The sequence below is a fragment of the Musca vetustissima genome, unplaced genomic scaffold (genome assembly GCF_032173495.1).
Source record: "Musca vetustissima isolate MV318-11 ecotype Yass unplaced genomic scaffold, APGP_CSIRO_Mvet_v1 utg17332, whole genome shotgun sequence".
NCBI lineage: Eukaryota > Metazoa > Arthropoda > Insecta > Diptera > Muscidae > Musca > Musca vetustissima.
In genome coordinates this window covers 49,817-76,798 of record NW_026878628.1, presented here as the reverse complement: position 1 = coordinate 76,798, position 26,982 = coordinate 49,817, and the positions used below count along the sequence as shown (strand labels likewise).

At 32.8% G+C, this 26,982-nt stretch overlaps 1 protein-coding gene across 1 annotated transcript in view; it reads right to left on the bottom strand.

Moving 5' to 3' along the window:
• Nucleotides 1-19,953, bottom strand: part of LOC133323418 (cytotoxic granule associated RNA binding protein TIA1) — a gene marked incomplete at its 5' end in the record, with an annotated part of 76,912 nt that extends 56,959 nt beyond the window's left edge. The window contains 3 exons of the mRNA XM_061532346.1: nt 3,301-3,397; nt 3,527-3,602; nt 19,866-19,953. Coding sequence (XP_061388330.1) covers nt 3,301-3,397; nt 3,527-3,602; nt 19,866-19,953 — 261 coding nt within the window. The remainder of the gene's footprint in view (nt 1-3,300; nt 3,398-3,526; nt 3,603-19,865) is intronic.
• Between the last annotated feature and the right edge of the window lie 7,029 nt (nt 19,954-26,982).

Sequence of the window (26,982 nt, the reverse complement as noted above, 5' to 3'; positions counted from 1 at the left end):
TGTGTAAAAACAGGTTGAGGCGAACCAGTTTTTTTATGTTCTCTATCGATTTGTGACTAAGATATGGGTACCCGCGATCAATAAGGTTTTTTTCGTTTCGGATGATATAAAATCTTCTTCGTGAAAATCCATCTACTAGAACTGGCCTTTCAAAAACACGAAATTTACCAAAAAATGTTTTTGAAAATATCGCGGATTTATTTGCGTTTTCGGTGGATCATTTCCGCTTCAATGAATGACCTCATACGGATTTTGATCTTTTTCGAAAAGAGAACTTTAAAAACTTCAGCCGAAAGAGAGATGTACGCAATTTATCTCAAAAATAGATTGTGCTGGCACATCCATGGTTCTTAATGGACCACATTGAAATGGTATAGATCGATGTATTTTTTTAGGGTGCACACCGAAATCGGATGCGCGTTAATGACATTTGGGTACTTAAATGTAACGTGCGGCACATCTTAGCCGTCAAATGAAATTTCGCAAAATATATATGGATTGGAAGATAAACTTCAGTACTTCCTGGGAACCGCATGCGCATCAAATGATTTTGAGAATTACGCGATTTACACGCAATTTAAAATGTATATTTCATAATATTATTTTATTTTAAGATTTATTCCTATTTATAGAATTCTAAGATTTATCGGAAGGGTTTTGATATAATCCGCAAGGCGTATACTTGTACACTGAAAGGGATTATTATTATATATGTCAACTTTTCGGTGAAATTCGGGTAAAATACAATTAAAAAAATAAATATGATGACATTATTTTTTCGAACCAAAAACAAATATTTTTCCTCAATATCTTGTTTTGTTGTCGATTTGATTTAGAAACCGCTACACGGACTTGTGTGATTTTGATATCATTTGATTCACCATCGTGTTTAGATTGTGTAGATATTTTTAAATTAATTTTTAGGTGTGTGTATGTCATTAATACAATGAAATTATTGATGTAATCTGCTATATTTTTTATTTTTCTCATATTTTTCGAATATGTGCAACTTTATCGTGATTATTATAATATATTCATATTCTTATTTTACGGAGGAAGATATATATCAACGTTTTTGGCCCAAAATTAAAACCTCGATAACTTTTGAGCGCATCAACCAAAAATTTGATCGCGAACGGTTTCGGAGTCAGAAGATTTTTCTCTGTATGTGTACCAAAAATCATTGATGTGGAACAAAAACAAAAAAGCTGATTTTTTGAAAATGGAATATTAAAAAATTGGCAATATTGCCGATATGTATATATATATATATATATATATCTAAAACCTGTAACGATTTTTCAATACAACACGATATGCAATATTTCATGCAAAGCGAACAAATATATATGTGGCTCCACCATTTGCACCATTTCCATAAAATTGAACAAACATATATGTGAGAGCTATATCTACACCAGAAGCGTTTTCAACAGCAAAATATCGTGCAAATAGAACCGGATCTATTTACATAAAATGGGACTGAAGTATTTATGTGAGCTTAAAAAAAGCATTGTGGACTAAATGTCATACCCGCTGCACCATTTACATAAAATCGGACAAAAATATATATATGGGAGCTGTATGTAAATCTGAACCTATACATAAATTCGGACGAAACTATATATTAAAACCTTTTTCAAAAAAAGAAAAACTTCGCATACATCAATCAGGACCTAATGCAGTACCCTGTGCAAATACAAAATTGTGTCAGCATCAAACAACATCAAATATTGGGAGCTTGATGCACCATTTATATAAATGAGAGAAATGCTCCCAATATTTGATGAGAGCTATATCCAAATCTGAACTGAATTTCTCCAATCTTAATAAAGTTCGTTCTTGGCCCAAATAAGTGACCTGAGTCAAATTTCATCTATATCGAAACATAAGTGCGACCTGTACTTTGCTCACAAAAATACGTGGACGCACAAACGAACTTGCATAAAACGACTCAGAATGTGATTATATGCATATTCTAAAAATAAACCATGGGTCTACATAAATTCCTTTTGGCTGTTACAAACATCAGCACAAATACATAATAACGTCTGTCCGTCTGTAGATGTTAAATTGTAAACAAAGTACAGGACGCATTTATAATCCCATTTGGATGGAATTTGGCACTAGTCAATCATTTGGCCCGAGAACGAACCCTATTGAAATTGAAGAAAATCGGATGTATATATAACTGCCGTATATAGTTTCGTCCGATTTTATGTAAACGTTGCACCAAAGCCCCTATATATCTTTCTATTTGCACGAAATTTGGCATAAATAGGTTCAGAATGATGTTCGCTAAGTTTCGTGAAAATTGGTTCAGTTACAGATATAGCTCCCATATATAGTTTAGTTCGATTTAAAGTAAATGGTACACAAAAGTCCCTATATATCTTTCGATTTGCACAAAATTTTGCATAGAGGACTGATTTGAGTCGAGAATTTAGATATAGCTCCCGTATATATTTTCGTCCGATTTAAGGTAAATGGTGAACAAAAGTCCCTATATATCTTTTGATTTGCACGAAATTTGGAATGGTGTACAGAATTGATTCTAGAATGACGTGTGTTAAGTTTCGTGAAAATCGGTTCAGATTTAGATATATAATTTGGGTTGATTATATCTCAAAGGTTCTATAAAGTTGATATGTTTGTTCTATCTACAGGACAATGTATATATTCGTGTTGTATATACCTATAGTGGTGAAGGGTATCATATAGTCGGCCCCGTCCGACTTTTGAACTTTTATATCTGGTTTTTGAGTGAAATTTTGTAGTCTTGTGTATCTGCCAGGTTTGAATTGGCTCAATAAATTAACTAACGACAATATTTAACGACAATATAATATGTATGTACATATATCCCAAATGTATAAATGTTATTTATTACATCTATACTTCTTTCAATCACCGGTAAGGCATGTAAACATAAATGTTCTATTATTAATGTAGACAAAAAGGGCAATTGACTTGAATGTGTGTACGAACGAACAGACGTTCAACTCACACACACAGACAGAGACAAAATAAAATATATAGGATTTTTATGATAATATACAACTCATATATAATATACAATTTTTTTTTGTAAATATCATAAAAATATTTGAGATAATTACATATTAATGAAGTATTATGGGCGTTGCCAGTGTTATGGCAGGAGGGCAATAAATCACAACAGAAAATGGAAAAATGAAAAATTTTCCCATACACGCCATTTGCACAACAATGCACTCACAAAAAAACTTTGGGCCCCTATGTCCATTTATATACTAATAATGATGACCTTCTATTACTTACCTTTACTTGCCGGGGGTTTTCTGGTAGCCCAATTGGTTCTAATTGAACGAGATCCCAACCATTGGCCATTCATGGCCGTTATGGCACTTTCGGCTTCCTGTAAAATAAAAAAAGTGAAAAGATAAAGAAAATGTGAAAAAATATGGGGAGGGGAAGGGGAGGCCAGAATTTTTTTTAAATGCCAAGTCATATAAAAATTTGAAAAGAAAAATAAAATAATACATACCGATTTTTTAACAAAGGACACAAAGCCATAACCCTTTGATTTCAATGTCTGGGGATCGCGTACCACACGACAATCGCTGTAATGAAATAAAACAAAAACAACAATAATTATATAAATTTTCCTTTCATTTTTGGCTCGAAAAATATATATACAAATATTTCAAGTGTGTCATATACATTATACACACACGTACATACATGTAAATATGTTTTTTTTTTTTGGTATACTAAACCACTAAAACATTGAATGAACAACCTAACGACCAGGAACAACAACAAAATACTTTTATTATGATATTATGTTATAAAAAGCCAACTGCCGGATAACTTTGAACAAGTTTGTAAATATTTTAATTAGAATTTCAAAGAATTTCATTAAAATGATATCATACTCTACGCCCTGCACTTGTAACTGTCATATCGTGGTGCAAACCACCCCCCAACCCCTATCCACAACAATCACTTAGTGGCACGAGAAGCAAAAAAAAAAAAAATGAATAAAAAAACTTTTTTGAAAGTGCGTAACATCAAAGCCATTGTTTTGGCAAGTTAAGTGATTCCTTAATTTATTGTAATAAAAATTCGGAAGGAACGCCAGCCAGCCAGGAAAATCAAAGCATGTAATCTGAGAACTGTGACATTTTTTTGTTTATTCGGTATGAAATAGTTGTGACAAAATTTTGTTATTATGCCTACCAATGTCAAAAGGGGACGTTTTTTTTAAAGATTTCTTCTTCAGAGATTCATCATTGGAGCGGTGGGGTGGGGTGGGGCAGAGGTAAATATTATGATATTTGTATATGCAGAGAGGGGGGGGGGATTTTTATTTTATTGTCAACTTGGTATTTTTTCTTTAGGGAAAAGTTTTAATATACTTGAGAAAAATGTGTATTGAGATATTAAATATTCTGGTGCGAGATAATGTGTCAATGTTAATAAACACAAATATTTTTCTCTTACCGAATAGGAATGTCATTCAGATCATTTTTTGTTTTGGAAGATTGTGTAAAATAACATAAACGTCGTGTGCGGAAATAGAAACTTAGACACTAGAGGTAAATTATTTTCTAGATAAATTTCTCAGATTTCGATCCTGACAAAATAGTACTGGAAAATAATTGGCGAATAGAAAATGTTTCCCTATTCTTTACGACACTTTTTTCAGAATAGTAGAATGGGTCGATTAGACACTACACAACTACCACTGGATTCAACTTTATGCGTCTTTTCATGTGTAAAGGCAATATTAAATCATATTATAATATTTAAATCCTTTACAAATTGTAGTATAAAACCACACCTGTCCTCTTACATAAATATAAATTATATCAGATTAAAGATCACTCATAACTCCTTCATATACTACCATGTATACCAGGAGTGAATATATAAATTCATCGCCTCTAAGTTCGATTAGGCAGATCTTATTAAAATATGGACCGTTATAGCACATTTTATGCGAAAAAGAAAACAAAAACAAATTTTCTGAAACCTGGTATGCCAGAATACAGTCGCCTCGGTGGGAAAAGCGTTTCATAACTTCAGAATACCAAAAACTGAAGAAGACCGCTTCCGCGTGAAAATGCAGCTACAACCGCCTTAAAGCAGGCGGGACCATTAAGTGGGGTTGCATGTCTAAACATGGACCCGTATTAAAAGTTGTTGTTGGAAGTTTTTAAATCTCTATTTACGGAATGCCAAATAACGACTCATTCGATTAAAAAACGCTTGGAACGTACTATATACATACAATGGGTCCGAACTATGCTGTATATACAAAAAATGGGGCTGAACATTTTCTCTTAGAATAATAAAGCTTAACGTCCAAAGAATAAACCTCTAAATTTAAGAAAAAAAGATCCGCATTTAAGGGATACAGAATGTGTCTTTAAACATTCTTTAAAAATTGACTCCAAAAATCGACGCATATTAAGCTCAATATAAATCTTTAAATTTTCTATAAAAATTCGAAATTATATACCAGTAAGGAAAGATGAAAGGTCGGCCCGTCTGACCTTTCATCTTTCCTTACTATAAGATGCCCTTCACAACTTTGGGTACACACAAGATATGTTAATATCTACAATATCCTGTAGATAGAACAAACACTGAATCTTTGGAGGACCGTTGTGATGAAATTGACCGAAATTAAATGTGCTACCTAGACAGATATTTGAACCAATTGAAAAACCCCATACACATACCATTCTGAAATCCATGAAAAATTGCATGTCAAACGGGCAGACTTGGATTCGTTGGTGTACAATTTGTATGGAAATCGCACGTAACTATATATGGGACCTATATTTAAATCTGAACCGATTTTAGCAAAACAAACATCAGTTTGGAACTAATTTAGTACTCTGTGCTAAATTTTTTCCAAATCGGACAAATATTGGGAGGTTGGTGTATCATTCATAAAAAATCATTCATAAAAATCGAAACTATATATGGGACCTATCTTTAAATCTGAACCGTTTTTAACAAAACTTCGCAGACATCAGTTTGGACCTAATTTAGTACTCTGTGCACAATTTTGTATCAATCGGACAAATATTGGGTGTTTGTTGCATTGTTCCAAAAAAAAAAAAAAATCGGACGAAACTATATATGGGAGCTATATTCAAACCTGAACCGATTTTAACAAAACTTCACTGACATCAGTCTGGATCTAATACAGTACTCTGTGCACAATTTTGTCCCAATCGGACAAATATTGGGAGTTTGGTGTATCATTCACATAAAATTGGACGAAACTATATATAGTAGCTATATCTAAATCTGAACTGATTCCAAGAAAACTTCGCATACAAATATTCTCTAACATATAATTATAGAATCATAAAATTATAGAATTGACCTTTTGACTATTGAATATACTTGAAATTTGCTTTAGAAGTTGTCGAGACAGATGTGGATGGGATTCAAATTATTAGGTTGGGGAAAAGAAATGCATTATTTTTATAACACGACTTAATTTAACATGGTTCGGAATGCCTGAATATGCATCGCTGATTTGTTGCCATTTTAAAGGTAATTTCATAATACCTCTCTTATATAAGTCCTGCTCTCTATTTGGAAAAAAACTCTAGTAGTAGATTTTCACAATCCTCCCTAAAAAGCAAGTTTTTATCGCTAAAGATATTTTGCAATGCAAGAAAAATATGATAATCGCTTAGTCCCAAGTCCGGAATGTATGGCGGATGCATTAAAACTTCTCAATCAAGTGTTGTCCTGGTGGAACACGGCACCTCTCCTGTTGGTCATTTCTGGTCAATTGATATCTTCAAACGGTCCAGTTGTTGAATAGTAGAGATCAGAATTTAGCGTTTGTCTTCCTGGCCGTTAGTCCTGGTTTGGCCACCGTTTGAGATGCTTCACCGCTCTTTGATGTGACCCATTTCTCATCTCCCGTCACCATCCATTTATGAAATGGGTCTATCTCAGTCCATTTGGCCAAGGCATCGCAGATGCATATTCGATCCATCCTATTTTTATACCCTTCACCACACTGAGGAACAGGGTATTATGTCTTTGTGCATATGTTAGTAACTGGCAAAAACGAGATAGACACATGGTTCCTTTTTAGAATATGCATAGAATCACTTTTTAAGTCGATTTATGCATGCCCGCCCGTCCGTCCGTCTGTCTGTCTTTCCATGTATTTTTGTGAACAAAGTACAAGTCGCATTTATGATCCGATTTTTGTGAAATTTGGTATAGGTCACTTATTGGGAAAAATCGGTCCAGATTTTAATATAGCTCCCATATATATTTTCGTCCGATTTTATGTAAATGGTGCACCAAAGTCTCTATATATCATTCGATTTGCACGAAATTTGACATAGCGTACTGAATTGATACTAGAATGATGTGTGCAATATTTCGTGACAATCGGTTCAGATTTAGATATAGCTCTCATATATATTTTCATTTCCGATTTAAGTAATTGGTGCACCAAAGACCCTATATATCTTTCGATTTGCACGAAATTTGGCATAGCGTACTGAATTAAGTCTAGAATGATGTTGCTAAGCTTCGTGAAAAGATCCATAGCTAGGCCGATTTACACAACCTACTGATGTAATATAAATTAGTCTCTGGCAAGTTTCCCTGAAATGGGTTCAGATATATTCTACATATGTTAGAATACACATGTAGAATATACCCAAAGTGGTGAAGGGTATCATATAGTCGGCCCAGTCCGACTTTACTACTTTCCTTACTGGTTTTTTCTGTTAATTTGTGTGGCGCCCATACATCGTGCTTCTTTTCGAATCCTGCTTTGTGAAACTGGTTTAAAACAGTTTAATTGCCGATTTTTAGCTCCTGGGCGATGTTATGACAGCTAACAGGTAAACTTCGATCAAATCTCCGATTTTATCGACCGGCCTAATGGATTTCTTTTTCCCCAAACTAAGATATTTTTTTCAGGTTTTACTTTCATGTATTTGTAAATTATTGTAAATTATATAAAATTCAACAATTTATTTAAAGCTCATTAAAATTGTGATATCTGTGATTAAAAATCCCTAGGAATGAAGATTGATGTCCGATAATGCAGCAGATTCTCTACGGATTTTTTAAACTCAAACAAACATAAGTTAATATTTTTATTTACTTTTTTCATTTTTCAAATATTTGCCTCGTCAGAGGGCCAATGGTGGTGGTCATATCATATCAATTTACTTGTTGTTTGAACAGCTTTACATTGGAAAATATACACCAAGGAGAATGTTTATAAATATGCCATACTATGACAGTTATGGACATTACATAAAGCTATTGTTTATTACAAAATATACCCCCCATCCTTCATTTAAAAAGAAACACAAATATTCATATCTCTACAAATATACATTTCACAAAATAACACAATTCTCCAAAATGATATGCTTTTCTTCTAAATAAACTTTAAAAATATTTTTCTTTGGATTTTTTTTTTCATTGGTTTGTATTGTCTATTTTTCCCTTATAGACGCAGCTGTTCTTTTGTTGTCCCTTCTGGGGTCCGTCTTATTGTATTGTGCTATCATAATTTATTTAAATTAAGCTGTAGATTATAATTCTAAAAACAAAATATCTTTATTATGTGGATTTTTTCTGCTCGAGCCACCGAACCACTGAAATGTAAATATTATGAAGAAGCAACAACAACAACAAAAATTCTTTAAAATATTTATGTAAATTTTTAATATTTTTTTTGGTACGTTACCCTGTAAATGTTTGTTAGCGGCAAGGCAAGGTAAGGTAATGAATGGGAGGAGTTGAATTTCCAATGGAAATCAACAGTAAAATGTCTTAACTAAACTTCAAATACGCCCATTGCATTTGCAGTCGTGTGAAACCTTGTGGCTTGTTATACATTGTCCCAAGTTAGAAATAAAAAAAAATAAAAAACAAACGAACGAACAAGTCTGATTCCCAACACAAAACTAAGCAGCAGCAGCAGAAGAAAAAAAAATCGAGAAAAAAATGTACACCCCTCAATCTCTAGCCATCAGATTGGGGTTGAGATTGTAAAAACACAAGACGAGCAAAATAAAACCTTAGCCAAAAGAAAGAAAAATAAAAACCATAGCCCACCACCGCACAATGAATGAAATGAAAACATCCCAGAACAAAACTGGAAAATAATATAAAATACAAACCTACACACTCACACAAATCGTAAAGTCTTTATGCCACCTGTTCTAATTTAAAATTCATGTTCTACTTTACTCATGGGCTGCTGTCAAAAGGAATTTTTTACATTTTTACTAACCTCAAACAGGCCAGTGAATAGAACCAAAATGCCATGCCATCATGGCGGCAGGGCAGGACGTAACGAGAGGACAAGAAACGGTAGTACGCAAAAAAAAAACAAAAAGATTTACATATTTACCAAGGTATAACGACACAGGCACTGTCACGATGGTAAATTCGACACTGCTACTGAACTAACTGACGGACTGACTGACTGCATCAAACAAAAAACAACAACAACATCAACAACGACAACAAAAATGTAAATAAATTTTAAAATTAGAAATCTGACCTTGTTGAACATTTTATTTGAAAAGTTTTTTTTTTCTTGCTAAGTGCACAAGGGATTGGGAGAGGGTAAATTCAAAAACAATTCGGAATATTCTTTAGAAATTTACGCATATATAGGCTGGTTGGAATATTTGCATAAATCTGAAAAATATTCGCTTAGACACTCAGTTAGAAACCAGTAAGGAAAATAGTAAAGTCGGACGGGGCCGACTATATGATACCCTTCACCACTTTGGGTATATACAACAGATGAATCCTAACAGACGTCGCATTTTAAAAGGATCATCAAAATGAAATTGGATCCATAAACATGTCATTCGCAACCTATACTAATTTTTTCATTTGGTCAGATATAGAATCTATATCTAAATCTGAACCGATTTCAGAAAACTTAACACACGTCATTCTGGACCTAATTCATTACGCTGTGCAAAATTTCGTGCAAACCGAAAGATATTAAGGAATTTGGTACACAATTTACCTTAAATTGGACGAAAATATATATGGGAGCTATATTTAAATCTGAACCGATTTTCACGAAACTTGGCATACATCATTCTATTCATTACTTTGACCATAATTCAGTAGGCTATACCAAATTTCGTGCAAATCGAAAATGATATATAGAGACTTTGGTGCACCATTTACCTTAAATCGGACGAAAATATATATGGGAGCTATATCTAAATCTGAACCGATTTTTCCCAATTTCAATAGGGTTCGTCCTTGGACCAAATAAGTGAGCTGTGCCAAATTTCATCCAAATCGGATTATAAATGACGTGTACTTTGTTTACAATTTAACATCAACAGACGGACGGACATGCATAAATCGACTCAGAAAGTGATTCTATGCATATTCTCAAAAAGAACCATGGGTCTATCTCGATTCCTTTTGCCTGTTACAAACATATGCACAAAGACATAATACCCTGTACCACAGTGTGGTGAAGTATATAAAAATGAAGAATTTCTAGGTAGAAGTTATTCTTTCTTCGGGCATCATAAATCCAAATTTCAGCTAATTCGGGAAGGCCATGGGTTTACAATTTTCAAAATACCGAAATAAAGTCTGGTCATTTATATGGCAGCCGTTTAAAGTCCAGCCATACGATCTCAAACCGAAAGAATTCCGCGAGGAAGTTTTTGTCCTGCAAAAACCCGCAATGCCTAATTGCAGCCATTTCTGTAGGAAAATGCGGTTAAGATGTTCCAAATACAAAAATGGTGTGGTAACTTTATGTGTCGAAACTTGGAAATGTGTTTCTAGTGGTTTTCACAGATGTCGGTCGCCATACATAAACCCGAAACGTAAAATTTCAGACTTCTTGGTTAGAAAATTCGGTTAAGACTTTCAAGGTACCAAAAATGTGGTGTACCTATATTGGAAATTCATTAGGCCCTAAAATATTCTTTAAAAATCCATGCTTATGGTTCTCCTTACAGGCTTTAAAATATTTTTTAAAAATCCACGCTTATGGTTCTCCATATATGCTTTAAAATATTTTTTTTTAAAAATCCACGCTTATGGTTCTCCATATATGCTTTAAAATATTTTTTAAAATTCCACGCTTATTGTTCTACATATAGGTTTTAAAATATTCTTTAAAAATCCACGCTTATGGTTATCCATGTAGGCTTTAACATTTTCTTTAAAAATCCACGCTTATGGTTCTCCATATAGGCTTTAAAATATTCTTTAAAAATCCACGCTTATGGTGCTTCATATAGGCTTTAAAATATTCTTTAAAAATCCACGCTTATGGTTCTCCATATAGGCTTTAAAATATTCTTTAAAAATCCACGCTTATTGTTCTCCATATAGGCTTTAAAATATTCTTTAAAAATCCACGTTTATGGTTCTCCATATAGGCTTTAAAATATTCTTTAAAAATCCATGCTTATGGCTCTCCATATAGACTTTAAAATATTCCTTAAGAATACACTTTTATGGTTCTCCATATAGGCGTTAAAATATTCTTTAAAAATCCTCTCTTATGGTTCACCATATAGGCTTTGAAATATATGTTAAAAATCAACGCTTATGGTTCTCCATATAGGCTTTAAAATATTCTTTAAGAATCCACGCTTATGGTTCTCCATATAGGCGTTAAAATATTCTTTAAAAATTCCACGCTTATGGTTCTCCATATAGGCTTTAAAATATTCTTTAAAAATCCAGGCTTATGGTTCTCCATATACGCTTTAACATATTCTTTAAAATCCACGCTTATGGTTCCCGTAGTCCTTGAAAAAATCATTCTTTAAAAATCCACGCTTATGGTTCTCCATATAGGCTCCATATTATTTAAAAATACTCTTCAAAAATCTACTCTTATGGTTCACGAAATATTCTTTAAAAATCGACGCTTAGAGTTCTCCATATAGGATTCGAAATACTTTTTAAAAATCCATCCAAAACATCTACGCTCTAATCTAAAGGTTACATTTTCTTAAAAAAAATTCTTCAAAAAAAAAAAAAAAAAAAAAATCCCACTGTGCCGTCATCTCATAGATTTATCCATTTTGTTTGGCCTCGTAATTTTCGAGCTTATTTTCACTTCAGTTTCAATTTACACTCAAATCTTACAAATGCTTAACAACAAATCATGAAGAAAGAAGACGCTTTCAAATGATGGTGAATGGAGGGGTAAGAGTTTCAAAATAAAAACCCAAAAAGAACATTAACCACAAGTATACTTTAAGCAGAAAGATTTGCTGCTGAATTTCTATGGTATGAATTTGTTTTTCATCTGCTGGGTTTCGAATTTGTGTTCGTTTTTTCTTCTTTAGGAAGGGCTTATTGCTATGACGAAAGCCAAGAATTGGAATGTAGATTTTGGTCGCAGATTTTGTTCGCCATGTACTTTTCTTTCTATTTTCTATAAAAATAAAATATTCACACGCGCCTTTATATTCGGAGAGGTTGGGGGTTTTAGAATCATTTCAAAATATAAATCAAAGCTGTCGAGTTTACATTTCCTGAACAACGAAAAAAATATTATTAATTAGAATACTAAGTTCAAGAATAAGAATACTATGATGGTATAGTCTAGGTATTTTTTTCTTAAATCTATTTTTCAGCAAATTTTGAATAAAACGTAAAAAGTAGGGGAGTTGATGTAGGCTTCTTTTTTCTTTTTCCAATATAGTTGAACCCTCCTGCTCGAAAATAAACATCGAGAGCATTTGATATACAAAGCATTTTTCCAAAACCACCAAAATAAATTAATTTAACCAACATTCGCAAATGTCTATGTAACGAAGTCTAAATAATGGAGCCTGCAAAAAATAATTCTTAAAATATTCCTGCCATCGTTTCATTCAATCATCTCAGTGAAAATGTACAAATGATGAAAAAAAGAATCTTCAAAGCCGCCAAAATGAAGCAAAATAACATCTTCATCAACGTCACAGATTGAAGACAAAAAACAGATAAACCTGATTAGAATACAAATGCCAAATGCCTGGGTATTCTAGGTGCCTAAATGAATCCTCAAAAGTACATATTAAATTGGAATGTTATTTTTCAATGCGAATAAATGCACAAAGTAGGAAAAGATATCAAATAAAGTAAGGATAGGTTTCTTTTATAAAGGATTTGAATTTATTTATATAAATTTGTTCACTTAACTTTAATTGGGCCTGGATTTTCTTTGAAAGAATAAAACACTTATGGACTTTAATAGAGGCTTGAATAATGCACATATTATTTTAATATTCACGCTAAATTCTTCTATAGGCTGCAAAATATTATTTAAATATCCACACATAGGCTTCGAAATATTCGTTAAAAATCCACACTAAAGAGTCTATCAATAGGCTTCGAAATATTCTTTAAAAATCCACGCTAATGAGCCTATCATTAGGCTTCGAAATATTCTTTAAAAATCCACGCTAATCAGCCTATCAATAGGCTTCGAAATATTCTTTAAAAATCCACGCTATCAATAGGCTTCGAAATATTCTTTAAAAATCCACGCTATCAATAGGCTTCGAAATATTCTTTAAAAATCCACGCTATCAATAGGCTTCGAAATATTCTTTAAAAATCCACGCTTATGAGCCTATCAATAGACTTCGAAATATTCTTTAAAAATCCACGCTTATGAGCCTATCAATAGGCTTCGAAATATTCTTTAAAAATCCACGCTAATGAGCCTATCAATAGGCTTCGAAATATTCTTTAAAGATCCAAGCTTATGAGCCTAGTTATGGGCTTGAATGTATTCGTTTATATATTCTTTATTATTCTTTATATATATTGTTTAAAAAATCGACGATTATATAACTAGTTAGAAGCTTTAAAATATTCTTTAAAAATCCACGCTTATAAACCTAGTTAGAGGCTTGAAAATATTCTTTAAAAATCCACGCTTATAGCTGTGGTAGTGCTAGAAAAATATCCTTCAAAAAATCCACGCATTTTGCTCTGATAGTCCTTGAAAATATTCTTTAAAAATCCACGTTTATAAGCCTAGTTAGAGGCTTGAAAATATTCTTTTAAAATCCAAGCTTACAAGCCTAGCTAGAGGCTTGAACATATTCTTTAAAATCCACGCTTATATGCATAAATATTCAAGTATATTTGCCCCCGTATAAAAGCCCAAAATAGGTTGTTAAATATTCCATAAAAATAAACGAGCTTTTAAATCCAAAAATTTGGGCTAAGATGCAGAAATATGCCTCTAAAATTCCGTAATATGCACATATGCCCAGAATTTGGCCTGGCTTGGAAAAGCTCTATAAGAAATCAGAATTGATGAATGAAAGTCGAATTAAAAAAATATATATTTCAGTATCCACGAGTTTTGATTTATTGTGAGCTGAAACTTTCGCTTATGGCCTAAAATAGGCTAGAAAATATTCTGTGAATTGGCTCCCGCAATAACTGTCCTTGCAGAATTTCATGTAATTTTTTTTTTCTTTCTATATTATTTTTAATCAAAATTACATCCACGTTTTTTTCCTCTTTCTATAAATAATTTTTTTATATATTTTTCAAATGTCATAACATTTAAAATTCCACAAAATAGTATTTAACCACATAACGGCAACAACAACAATAACAAAACCACACAAATAGGCTTAATGTGTCACATTTGTTATGAAATATTCATAAGAACATTACATCTGTTTCCACTACGACTTCATCTTCTTCATGCTGTATTTTCACATCTTGGTGGTTTTAATCGATGATGACGAAGATGATGATATATATGACATTGATGACATATATACAACTATCTCATTCGCTATGTTTATACTGCGCCTATTACGTAGATTGTTATCTAAAAGACTTTGTGTGTTTGTCATTCGAGTGTCATGAGGCGGAAATGCGCTAAATTATACATTCAGACAGCCCGGAAAATGTTAAGACGATTTTCAATGAGATTTTTCACAGTAACATTTTCTAGTTTTAGCACTGGAATTAAGTTGTCGTTAGTAATGTATTACAGAGACTTAGGGCGGAGGATATTAACATGGCCAGAACAAATAAACACAGAGGATATTTTGTTAAAGATGAGAACAAAATCCGGGTAAATAATTGAGGGAGATGGAAAAAATGTAAGGATGTAATTATTTACATTATTGTAAAGATTTAAGGAGAGTTTACGTTTATTTGTGGGAGAATTATAGTGACAATTATTATAAGGTTTGAAAATGTTCTTTAAAAATTCACGCTTATAAGCCTAGTTAGAGGCTTGAAAATATTCTTTAAAAATCCACACTTATAAGCCTAGTTAGAGGCTTGAATATATTCTTTAAAAATCCACGCTTATAAGCCTAGTTATGGGTCTATATGTAGACTTCAAAATATTCTTATAAAATCTACGCTTATAAGCCTAGTTAGAGGCTTGAATATATTCTTTAAAAATCAACGCTTATAAGCCTAGTTAGAGGCTTGAAAATATTCTTTTAAAATCCCCGCTTTTAAGCCTAGTTAGAGGCTTGAAAATATTCTTTAAAAATCGACGCTTATAAGCCTAGTTAGAAGCTTGAAAACTTTCTTTAAAAAGTCACGCTTATAGGCCTAATTAGTGGCTTGAAAATATTCTTTAAGAATCCACCCTTATAAGCCTAGTTAGAGGCTTGAAAATATTCTTTAAACATCTCCATTAAGGGCATCAAAATATTCTCAAAAAATCCTAAGCATAGTTATAGACCCATAACATAGGCTTGGAAATATTCTTTTATGGGACTAGTTATTGGTGTGAAATTATTACTTTAGAAATTCACGCCTATGGCCCTAGATATTGGTGTGTATATTAAAAGTTCATTGCTTATGAACATAGTTTTCTGCTCAAATTTTTATTTATAAATCCATGCTTATGGGCCTAGATACATGTCTCAAAATATTCATTAAAAATCATAGCTTGTGGGTCTAGATCAGTGTTGCCAATTTAGCACTTTTAGTGCTAGATTTAGCACTTTTTGAACTCGTTTAGCACCAAAAAAATTGATCTAGCACCTAGCACTTTTTTTAGCATTTTTTAATTTCTTAGGATTTTTTTTACAAAATTTTGGTTTCAATCCAAAAAATCCCGTTTTTCGATTTAATATTGACGCATTGAATTTTCGCTATGTTTTACGCGATGAATTTAATTTTCCAATGCTATCCAGCATGCGCCGTGCATTCCAAATTTCTTAAAAAATGGTCGGGTACTTGGTAGATTGTTTATTTGGGAAAATGAAAAACCAAATAAACGCCCATGTGAGACGTTCCGAGAGTTTTTGAATTCCAATATCTTTTACATTCCCATGTTGTGCAAAATGGAGTGCTCAATTTCGAGCAAAAGTGCGGCTCGAAAGCATAGCTTTGTTCAATATGTTACAAACTGTGTTCAATAAAAAAAATATGTTTCATTGGAATTTGCTATTAGTTTAACAACAAAATAAGGAAAAAATGCCAGCTGGCTTATTAATTGTCTGGTTTTTACCAGAAAAAGACTAATGGTACTGGAATGACGTCGCCTTAGGGACGCATCGGACCCAACGGATATGCCCGAATCTGCGTAAGTATTTGTGATCATTACTCCATGGCTCTAAAGCTACAAATAATGTTTATAGTTTCGTATTCTTTTTTAGGATAAATAAAGAAGCATTAATGGATATTTTGAGAAAAGTTGGTCCTTTCATACGCAAGGGCAACATTCCCGAAAGACTACAGTTAGCAGCTACCTTAAGATTTCTAGCTGTTGGTGGGTTTCAAGGGGTAGTGGCAAATAATTTAAATATAAGTGTTGGTCGCACATCAATGTGTAACATATTGTGGAGAGTAATGAAAGTCCTGGAAGACAAAGTGTGTGCAGCGTGGATAAACATTAATTTCAGTGAAGATGAAATGAGGTTATTCAAATTGCATTTTTTTGAACATTTCGGATTTCCAGGAGTTATACATTTTGCTCAGATATTCCTCATATTTGTTGATTCTTCCGTGTTCTATATTTTCTATTTTTATTTTGATCATATGGTGGTTGAGTTGCCATACAGTTGAATTGCCATATTAATCTCAAAAAATGACGATTATTAGTATTTATATTTTAGTAGGAAGACTTCAAACCCCATCAAAACAAAAACTAGAAAACATTTTGTAAATTCGGTTGCGTGTCCGACGTCCCCAAAATGTCGAATAATGGGGAAGGTGCCGCTTTCTGGGGGCTACCCCTAAATATGGACCCATATTAATAATTTTTGATAAGGAGATTTTTTACTCAATAAAATTTAAACAATCAAATTAAAACCAATGCAATTGATGGGGGCTACCCTTAAGAGTGGATCAATATTGATAAGTTCTAGTAAGAAGACTATATATCCAGGTAGAACACAATATACAAATATACAGCAATTTAGGTTGAAAAATGCGCCTAAAAGCTTAAAAAAACTAATATTATGGTATGGTGTACCCAAAAACGACCGATATATTCCACTTCCAATATCAAATCTCATAGGAGTAGTACGAACGTATGTGCAAAATTCCAAAGTTCTGTCTTAAATATTGCGACCTCAATCGGACGGACATAATTAAATCGACAACGAATAACCGTTAAGAATAAATGGGGTTTCTGATTAATATTTCATTATTAAATTTTAACAATATTGTTCTAGAAATTTTTAGCACTTTTTTCTGGCACTTTTTTACATTTTTTAGCACTTTCTAGCATTTTTTTCAACAAAACTTAGCATTTTTCCTCAACGAAGTTTTGGCAACACTGGTCTAGATACAGGTTTCAAAACGTTCTTGAAAATTCACTTTCATTGGTCTGAACATAGGCTTAAAAAATTTGTTTCAAAATCCACACTTAGGGAATTTCAAAATGTTCTTTAAAGGGTTTTGATATCGGCTTCAAAAAAATCTTAAAAAAATCACTCTTATGGGCCTAGATACAGGGTTCGAAATATTTTTTAAAAATCCATGCTTATAGACCTAGATAGAGGCTTTAAAATAGTCTTTAAGAATTTACACTTATGGGTCTGGATATAGACTTAAAAAAATTATTTAAAAATTTAAGCTTATGTGCCTAGATACTGGCTTCAAAATATTTTTTTAAAAATCCATTTTTATAGACCCAAAAAGTGCCTTCAAAATATTCTTTAAAATTACTACTATTGCTGATGCTGTGATAACGACTTCATCGTTTTGTGAGCAAGAGGGGAGGGGAAAGGAAACGATAAAAATGTGTAACAATTTTACATGTGAATAGATTTTTTTCTAATCAACAAAACAATATTCAAATGGAATGTTATGATATTTTATATTCATAAACACACACACACATCTACACTTTTTTATAAAAGTTTGTTTAAAGGTTACAGATGGGGCCATATTAGGGGTGCTGTTATTCAAAGGAAGCTTATCGATATGACATTTAGTTCAGCAAGATTTTGAAATAGGATCAAATACAGTTCCCATATATAATACCTTCCGATTTTATATCCATAATACCCCAAATACCCTACGTTCGCTCCTTTTCAATGAAATTTTGCACAGCGAGCCGAGTCGAGCCTAGAATTATGTGTGTTAAGTTCTATTCTAATTTGGAATAGTTACCATATTTTTTGTAAATATGTAAATGCTGCACCCGATTTTATGTAAATGGAGCACCATAAGCCCAATGCCTGTTCGATTGAAATGAAATTTAGCATAGCGTACCAAATTGGACCTATAATAACATTTATGAAGTTTATTTAAAATCGATTCAGATTTCGATAGCTCTCATCCAGATCATCTCTGGAATATGCCCGAACTAGTGTATCATATAGTCGGTCCTGTCCGTCTTTGGTCCTTTCCCTATCATTTCTATATTGACTTTCTTTCTAATGCCTTCAGAAGGCCCTTAGATATTGCCATTCTTTTTTTTACAAATCCTCCTCGATTTCCATCCAGGCCATGGATATGTTAATCAAAATGTGTGCTTATATGTGAATACGTATGTATGTGTGTTTTTGTCTTAGCATTTCTCTGGTTATCTCTTTATAAGGATTTGTTGTATAATTTTACAACGTCTTCAAAGTTTTCATCATTTCGGTTGATGGCATTGTGGCGAGGATGGTGGTGTTAACGAAGGTGTTGATTATGATAATGCCGGCAACTGAATTGTCTAACTGTCTACCATCCTGAAAGCCTCCCTGCCTTACAGGCAACGAGCCTGCCTGCCATCAATGGTGTCTCTATTCACGCTTTATTTATTTTCAACATTTGAATTAAATACATGAAAAGGTTGTTTTTACAGGATGCTGTGGTGAAGAATTTATTAACATGAATGTGTGTGCGTGTGTTGGCCATAGAGGTTTCCTTAGATATTTGTCGAAATGGGTATATATGTGTGTTTATCGTTATGTTGTTGTGTAAAGAACTTTAATTTGTTGAAAGGGTTTTACACAGATTCAATTTCCTTTGCTTTTTTGCAGAAAAGTTGTGAAACAAATTTTCCCTTAGGTCTATTAGGGACAAAAACCTATCCTTGCTATCGTTGCCCTCAAATACAAGTACTACCGGAAGGATGAATGTTTGTGTTAGATATTACCGTTACAGGTTAGACAGGTTAGGTGTAACAAAACGGAAATTTATGAAATACAAAAAGGAAATATTTCATAATTAAGAAAAGGACTATTGATAAAGGGGAGATAAATAAATGTATAAATTTCTGGATTGAAAAAATGTTTATTTCTCTATAACTGTTCCTTCTCTTAAACATCTATTCAATTTTCCATGTCTGTAATCCCCCCAAATCTTTAATTTCACATCAAATCCAATCATCATCATCAGAATCACATGGAATTAATTACAAATTGAATACTTACGATATTTCTCCAAATGGTGTAAATGCTTCACGCAGCTGTTGAGTTTCGATTTCTGAACTTAGATCACCGACAAAAATATGAAATTGTTCTGCAAAGAAAACAAGAAAAAAGGAATTTTATTAAAGACATAAACAATACATAGAAATGAACTGAAATAGAATTAGTATTTTTAGCATCACAAACAAATACAGAAATATATGTATATACATACACACATAAACATTTGCACATTTTTCTCATTAGGAAAACTTTCATAATAATTTGCTCTATTGCCTGTTTGTTTGTAGTTGGCCCAATACAAATTTATTCTATTCTAGAATAAATAATATAGCAAATAGTAACATAATATTTATATGAAGATAAAACGAATATTAATAATATGACTTATGTGAAAGGAATCTCATGGCCAACGGAAATAATGTTGAATTGAATGAATGTGGTTTCTAGTAGTTTTCAATTGGGAATTTGAGATTTGCTGCAGTAGACATATAATTAAGAAGCATATTAGGATATTAAGGTGGTTCCTATTTAAGGGAACCCCACCCATTCTCGATTTTAATTTTTCAAGATTTTCAATGGGCTGGTAAATCAATACCAATGCTTGTTAAGGTTTGTAACTTTGCACATATATATTTGAAGATTTAAAAGAGAAGAAAAATAATTTACAAAAAAATTTTGTTGTTGTTTTTTGTAATTAAAGAAAAGTCCTTATTTTTGATGGCGGGCATGATAACTCCTCACTGGAACATCGGAATCCGAAAATTCCAACGGTGTTAGAAAGAGTACATGTCTGGCTCTCGTATGAACTAGGATTATTGACTTTGCTCTAAAATTAACAAAATTGCGGACCTTTGAAAAAATAATTTTGGAAAATCGCCGATTTTTTACCAAAACCCAAGTTAAAAAATAAGGAAGATCTTCACCGATTGGCTTTATCCTAGTTCATACGAGAGCTATACACTCCCAGAGAAACGTTGCAAAATTTGGAACCGATTGGATTATTAGTTTTTGAGTTATCGTGCCCGCCATTCGCAAAAAAATATTTAGAGAAAAACGCGTTTAAAGTTTGAGAAGCCCTTCAGCCGTCACTTGACGCTGACACAATAAATCGGCTATATCTTCAAGAGTTATTGAGATTTTCACTTGAAATTTTGTAGAGACATTTTTTAATCAGTGTAGATTCGAATTATATCAACAAAAATTTTGACCCCGAGAATGGGGGGGTCCCCTTAAACGAATATCAAAACAATCATATACATCAAGCGTAGGCATGCCTGGTTCCATGAGACACTTCTAAGGAATGTTTGACATTCTTTTGTTAGCCTAGAAACACTCCTTACGCTTTGATGATATATCAGCAAGCTTTAACGTAGGCCCCAATATATGCTGCCTGGTTCCATGAGACACTTCAAAGGAAAGTTTGACATTTTTTATGGGTATTTGAAGACGAGCCAAAAATAGCTGTTCGTGGAACAAGAAATGCGAACCAAATGACGGTCCGCTTAAGGAACAGTGGGCGGTCAGTTCTAAGTGGTTCACCGCAGTTTGTTGGCCTGAAGACATCGGAGAAATTCAAAAACCAAAGCAATAGAAAACGAATCACCAAAGCGAGCTCTCATATAGCATCTTAAACCATCGGCTAATATACATGTCAAAATGAGGAATTTATAGTTGATCCGCCGTACATTCCTGACATGTTACCTAAAATGAAAAATTGTTGGTCAACGATAAAGAATTGAATTCGCACATTTTTCCGATATTAACCTAGTAAGGGAGCATTACAGCATCGTGATGACTTTTTTAATTTTAAGTCCTGGAAATCAATGATATATTCCAAAATTTATTTTCGAAAATATTTTCGAATTATATGCAAAATCAACCAGTAAGGAAAGTAGTAAAGCCGGACGGGGCCGACTATATGATACCCTTCACCACTATGGGTATATTAAACAGGACTATTAGCATGAAATTAGATGAAATAAAATATGTGGTATTTATCTAAATGTGAATCTACCTAGATTTGTCCATAAAGTGTGTAAATCGACTTCAAACAAATATAAATAGGTCATCCGTTGGACTATGTCTGTACTTCTAGAAAACGCAACTACGTTATTCTATGCTCAATTTTGTACGATGTGCAAAATTTGATGTCAATCTGACTAACATGAGGAGTTTGATGTCCAATTTACTAGAAATCGGGCGGAAATATATATTTGGAAGCTCTAACCAAATATTAAGCGATTTCAAACAAACTTGTCACAGGTTAGGTTATACTAATTTCAGAACGTTTTGTTCCTATTGGTTCTTTGGTGCGTCAATTACTTAAAATCAATCTATAATAAAAGGGAGCTATATCTAAATCTGGACCGATTTTCACAAAACAAGGCAGACATCACTCTAGGCTCAAGTCAGTACGTTATGCGAAATTTCGTGCAAATCGAAGGACATATAGGCACTTTGGTGCACCATTTACAATAAATCGGACGAAACTATATATGAGAGCTATATCTAAATTTCGACCGATTTTCTCGAAAGTTGGCAGACATCATTCTAGACTTAATTCAATACGTTATGCCAAATTTCGTGCAAATCGAAGGATATTCAGGGACTTTGGTGCACCATTTACATGAAATCGGACGATACTATATATGGGAGCTATATCTAAATCTGTACCGATTCTCACGAAACTTGGCAGACATCATTCTAGACCTAAATAATTAGGCTGTACCAAATTTCGTGCAAATAGGAAGATATATAGGGACTTTGGGCACCATTTACATAAAATCGGACGAAACTATATATGAGAGATATATCTACATCAGGACCGATTTTCATGAAACTTGGCAGACATCATTCTAGGCTAAATTAAGTACGTTATGCCAAATTTCGTGCAAATCGAAAGATATATAGAGACTTTGGTGCACCATTTACATGAAATCGGACGAAACTATATATGGGAGCTATATCTAAATTTCGACCGATTTTCTCGAAAGTTGGCAGACATCATTCTAGACTTAATTCAATACGTTATGCCAAATTTCGTGCAAATCGAAGGATATTCAGGGACTTTGGTGCACCATTTACATGAAATCGGACGATACTATATATGGGAGCTATATCTAAATCTGGACCGATTTTCACGAAACTTGGCAGACATCATTCTAGGCTCAATTCAGTACGTTATGCCAAATTTCGTGCAAATCGAAAGATATGTAGGGACTTTGGGGCACCATTTACTTGAAATCGGACTAAACTATATATGGGAGCTATATCTAAAGTTGGACCGATTTTCTCGAAAGTTGGCAGACATCATTCTAGGCTCAATTCAGTACGTTATGCCGAATTTCGTGCAAATCAAGGATATGTAGGGACTTTGGGGCACCATTTACATGAAATCGGACGAAACTATATATGGGAGCTATATCTAAATTTGGACCGATTTTCTCGAAAGTTGGCAGACATCATTCTAGGCTCAATTCAGTACGTTATGCCAAATTTCGTGCAAATCGAAAGATATATAGGGACTTTGGGGCACCATTTACATGAAATCGGACGAAACTATATATGGGAGCTATATCTAAATCTGGACCGATGTTCACGAAACTTGGCAGACATCATTCTAGACCTAAATGATTAGGCTGTACCAAATTTCGTCCAAATCGAAAGATATATAGGGACCGTTTACATTAAATCGGTTAAATATATATATGGGAGCTATATCTAAATCTGAACCGATTTTTCCCAATTTCAATAGGGTTCGTCCTTGGGCCGAATAAGTGACCTATGCCAAATTTCATCCAATTCGGATCATAAATGCGACCTGTACTTTGTTTACAATTTAACATGGACAGACAGACGGACGGACGGACGGACATCGACTTAGAAAGTGATTCTATGCATATTCTCAAAAGGGACCATGGGTCTATCTCGATTATTTTTGCCTGTTACAAACATATGCACAAATACATAATACCCTGTACCACAGTGTGGTGAAGGGTATAAAAATCATTTTATTGAAATAAATTATCGAGAGCTCATTAACTTCAATCTTCTCACTACTTCAAACGGTATTCTTAAAAATCCTCGTTTATAGCCTATCCAACGTTTTCGGTAAAAAATCCACCTTTATGGCAATAACAGTTCTTCTAAATATATTTTTTAAAATTCTAAGCAATTTTTTTAAACAATTTTCATTAAATATTCGTCTTTTTGCTTAACATATTTGTTCATTTGTCATATCATATTGATATATTGCATTTGCAGTATATATCAAAATAATTTGGAAAATATATATGCGAATTTTATAACATCAACATCAACAAATTCACGATTCTTACACGATCCATGCTTCTCGCAAGGTAGTCTATAAAATCAATCATGCTTCTAACTAGGTATTCTTTAAAATATTTTCTTTGAATAATTGATGCTTCTGGCTAGTAATTTTTAAACTAATTCACGTTTCTGGATCTGATAGATATTAAAACAATATTCAATAAAAATCCGTGCTTCGGGCTCTCCAGGTACTAAAACATATCCATTAAAAATCCGCACTTTTAGCGATGTTGTATAATTAAAACTATTTTTTTAACATTCACCCTTCCATCTCTGTTGAATATTGACAAAAAATATTTTTTATAAAATTCAACCTTCTGGCTCTACACCCTCCTTTAACTCTAATAAGACATAAATGTAGATAAGCCCTTTAGAATATCTAAAACCTACTGGGATTTTTTTATCGGTGGAACCAATCTACAAATATATGAACCCAATTTCGATGTAAGAAAAGAAAATTCAGTCAAAAGCTTTTAAATATCAATAAAAGCTTTTGTCTGAAACATGGATACATTTTTATCGATTTTTTGTTTAAAAACCAAAGAATTCAGAAGATGTTGGGTTGTATGAAAATCCACCAAAGAATAAAAAATATCACTAAAAATTCTGATAATAAAAATTCCACTTGATAATGTATTAATTAATTCAGAAGTACTTCTTCCCCCTCCTACCAGCCCTAATCTCTCAATAATTTAAAAAAAAAAAATTTAAGGCACCCTCGAAGAGTACCTCGCCCACCGTTAATTATGATAATTATTTACCTAATTACATATGCATGTATGTATACCGAAAAAGACAAGCCCTCTTAATGTAATGCCTAATGAAAATTACATTTATGTCATAGAAAATAATTGAAAATATAATCAACCCTTAACTGACACCCTGTACGTGAAGATTAAAGTTTCTTCTTGATGTTGTGGCGGTGTTTGGGGGGTGATGGTGGGGTGATGGTGGGAGTATGAGAACAAAAATAGCTCTTGTACAGAATAGTGCTAATTATTTAAGGCTAAGGATTTGAGCAGCATCAGCATCAATAATAATGGTGTTGTTTTCTTTTCGTTTCTTTTCTTCAGCAAAAAAAGAAATAAAATTTCTCCATTTTCATGCTTATGTATGTGCCATGGGTAATTTTATGGATGTATATATGTGTGTACATTTGAACGAATACGAATTATAAGAAATTTGTAAAAACAAACAGGAATTAATATATCGACAACATCGTCGTCGTCTTCATTTTCCTTGTTGTTGTCGTCTTCGTCGCGACTTAAATATAGACATAGACGTAGCTTAACACTAGAACGCCGAAGGCAGTCATTTTGACCGCTTTCCAATTTCAAGTACAAAAGCAACTGTGCATTTAATGACACTTTTTTTAAATTTAGTGAATTTTTTATAATAAACGTAATTCTATGAGGTACAAAAAGTCACCATATTTAAAAAAAAGTGTCATTAAATGCACAGTTGATTTTGTACTTGAAATTGGAAAGCGGTCAAAATGACAGCCTTCGGCGTTCTAGTGTTAATAAATGTAAATTGAATGGTTGGCAAACAACATACACGCACACACACACACCCATTAACATATATATTTATTTTCCTTCTCCACATAACTACAAGAGCAACAACAACAACATGCAAACAAATGAATATGCATTAATGAATATAACCAACCAACCAACCACTCATATGAACTCATGGCTCATGTAATTATAATAAAAGTATACGAATATAGGAGAAGAACCCAAAAAAATTGAAGTACTACGATTATCAGCTATATACATACATATAGACTTTAATACATATGTACATATATATTCATGTCGAAGACACATGTCTACCGTTGTAATTAATAATTAAAAGGGCAGGAAAAGAAAGTGTGGTAATTTTGTTTTGCTGCTGTTGTTGTTGTTGTTCATTGTATAATTTTTTCGTGTATACCGATTTAATATAAAAATTCATACTTGACATTGTATTTATATTTATGTATTGATGTGTGTTGTTCATTTCACATATGAAATGAGGTAACATTTGTTGAATGTCAGAAAGAAGAAGGAGAAGGCAACACTTGTTATGGTAATTAGATATTAAGTGAAATATCATAATTATGATATAATTAAATTAATTGAAAATATTAAAGCAAGGAAAAAATAATTATTAAATGTGTCATTAATTATTAGGTGGAACCATAATCTTAATGACAATGTTGTTAGATATCAAAAGAAATCATATAATTTTTAACGCATGATTAATACCGGTTCAAAAATTGGGTTTATACTATGAAAATCCGTATATAAGGATTTAGCAATCCGGATCTGACTCCCAAGCATAAATTATGGTACGGTGTTAAGCACAATGAGATATATTTTAACTCTACGGTGAATAACCAAATGTACCAATAACCGAGTTAAATTTCTACCCATCCAAATATAGCGCTGTAATTCCTTTAAACCGGTTTTTGGTCGTAGGGCTAATGATGTACAATATAATTGAAATTTTCTAGTGTTTGTATGTAGATATAAATGCAAAAAGTTGAGAGGCATAATGAAAACAAACGAACATTAATTTCTTGTCTTTGTGGGTCCTATCTACTTGTGGTAGTTAATTTACGGTTCAAGAAAAAAATAAACGCATATAGAGTCGATATAGAAGGAAGGTATGCTATACAAAAATATTCCTCATTCGGTTTGACTGAAGATATGAGATATCTCAAAGATAACCAGCAATAGCCGCATGAAAAGATAAACAACTTTTTCTTAATGAACTTTAAAGTTGCAAAGCAAAGATA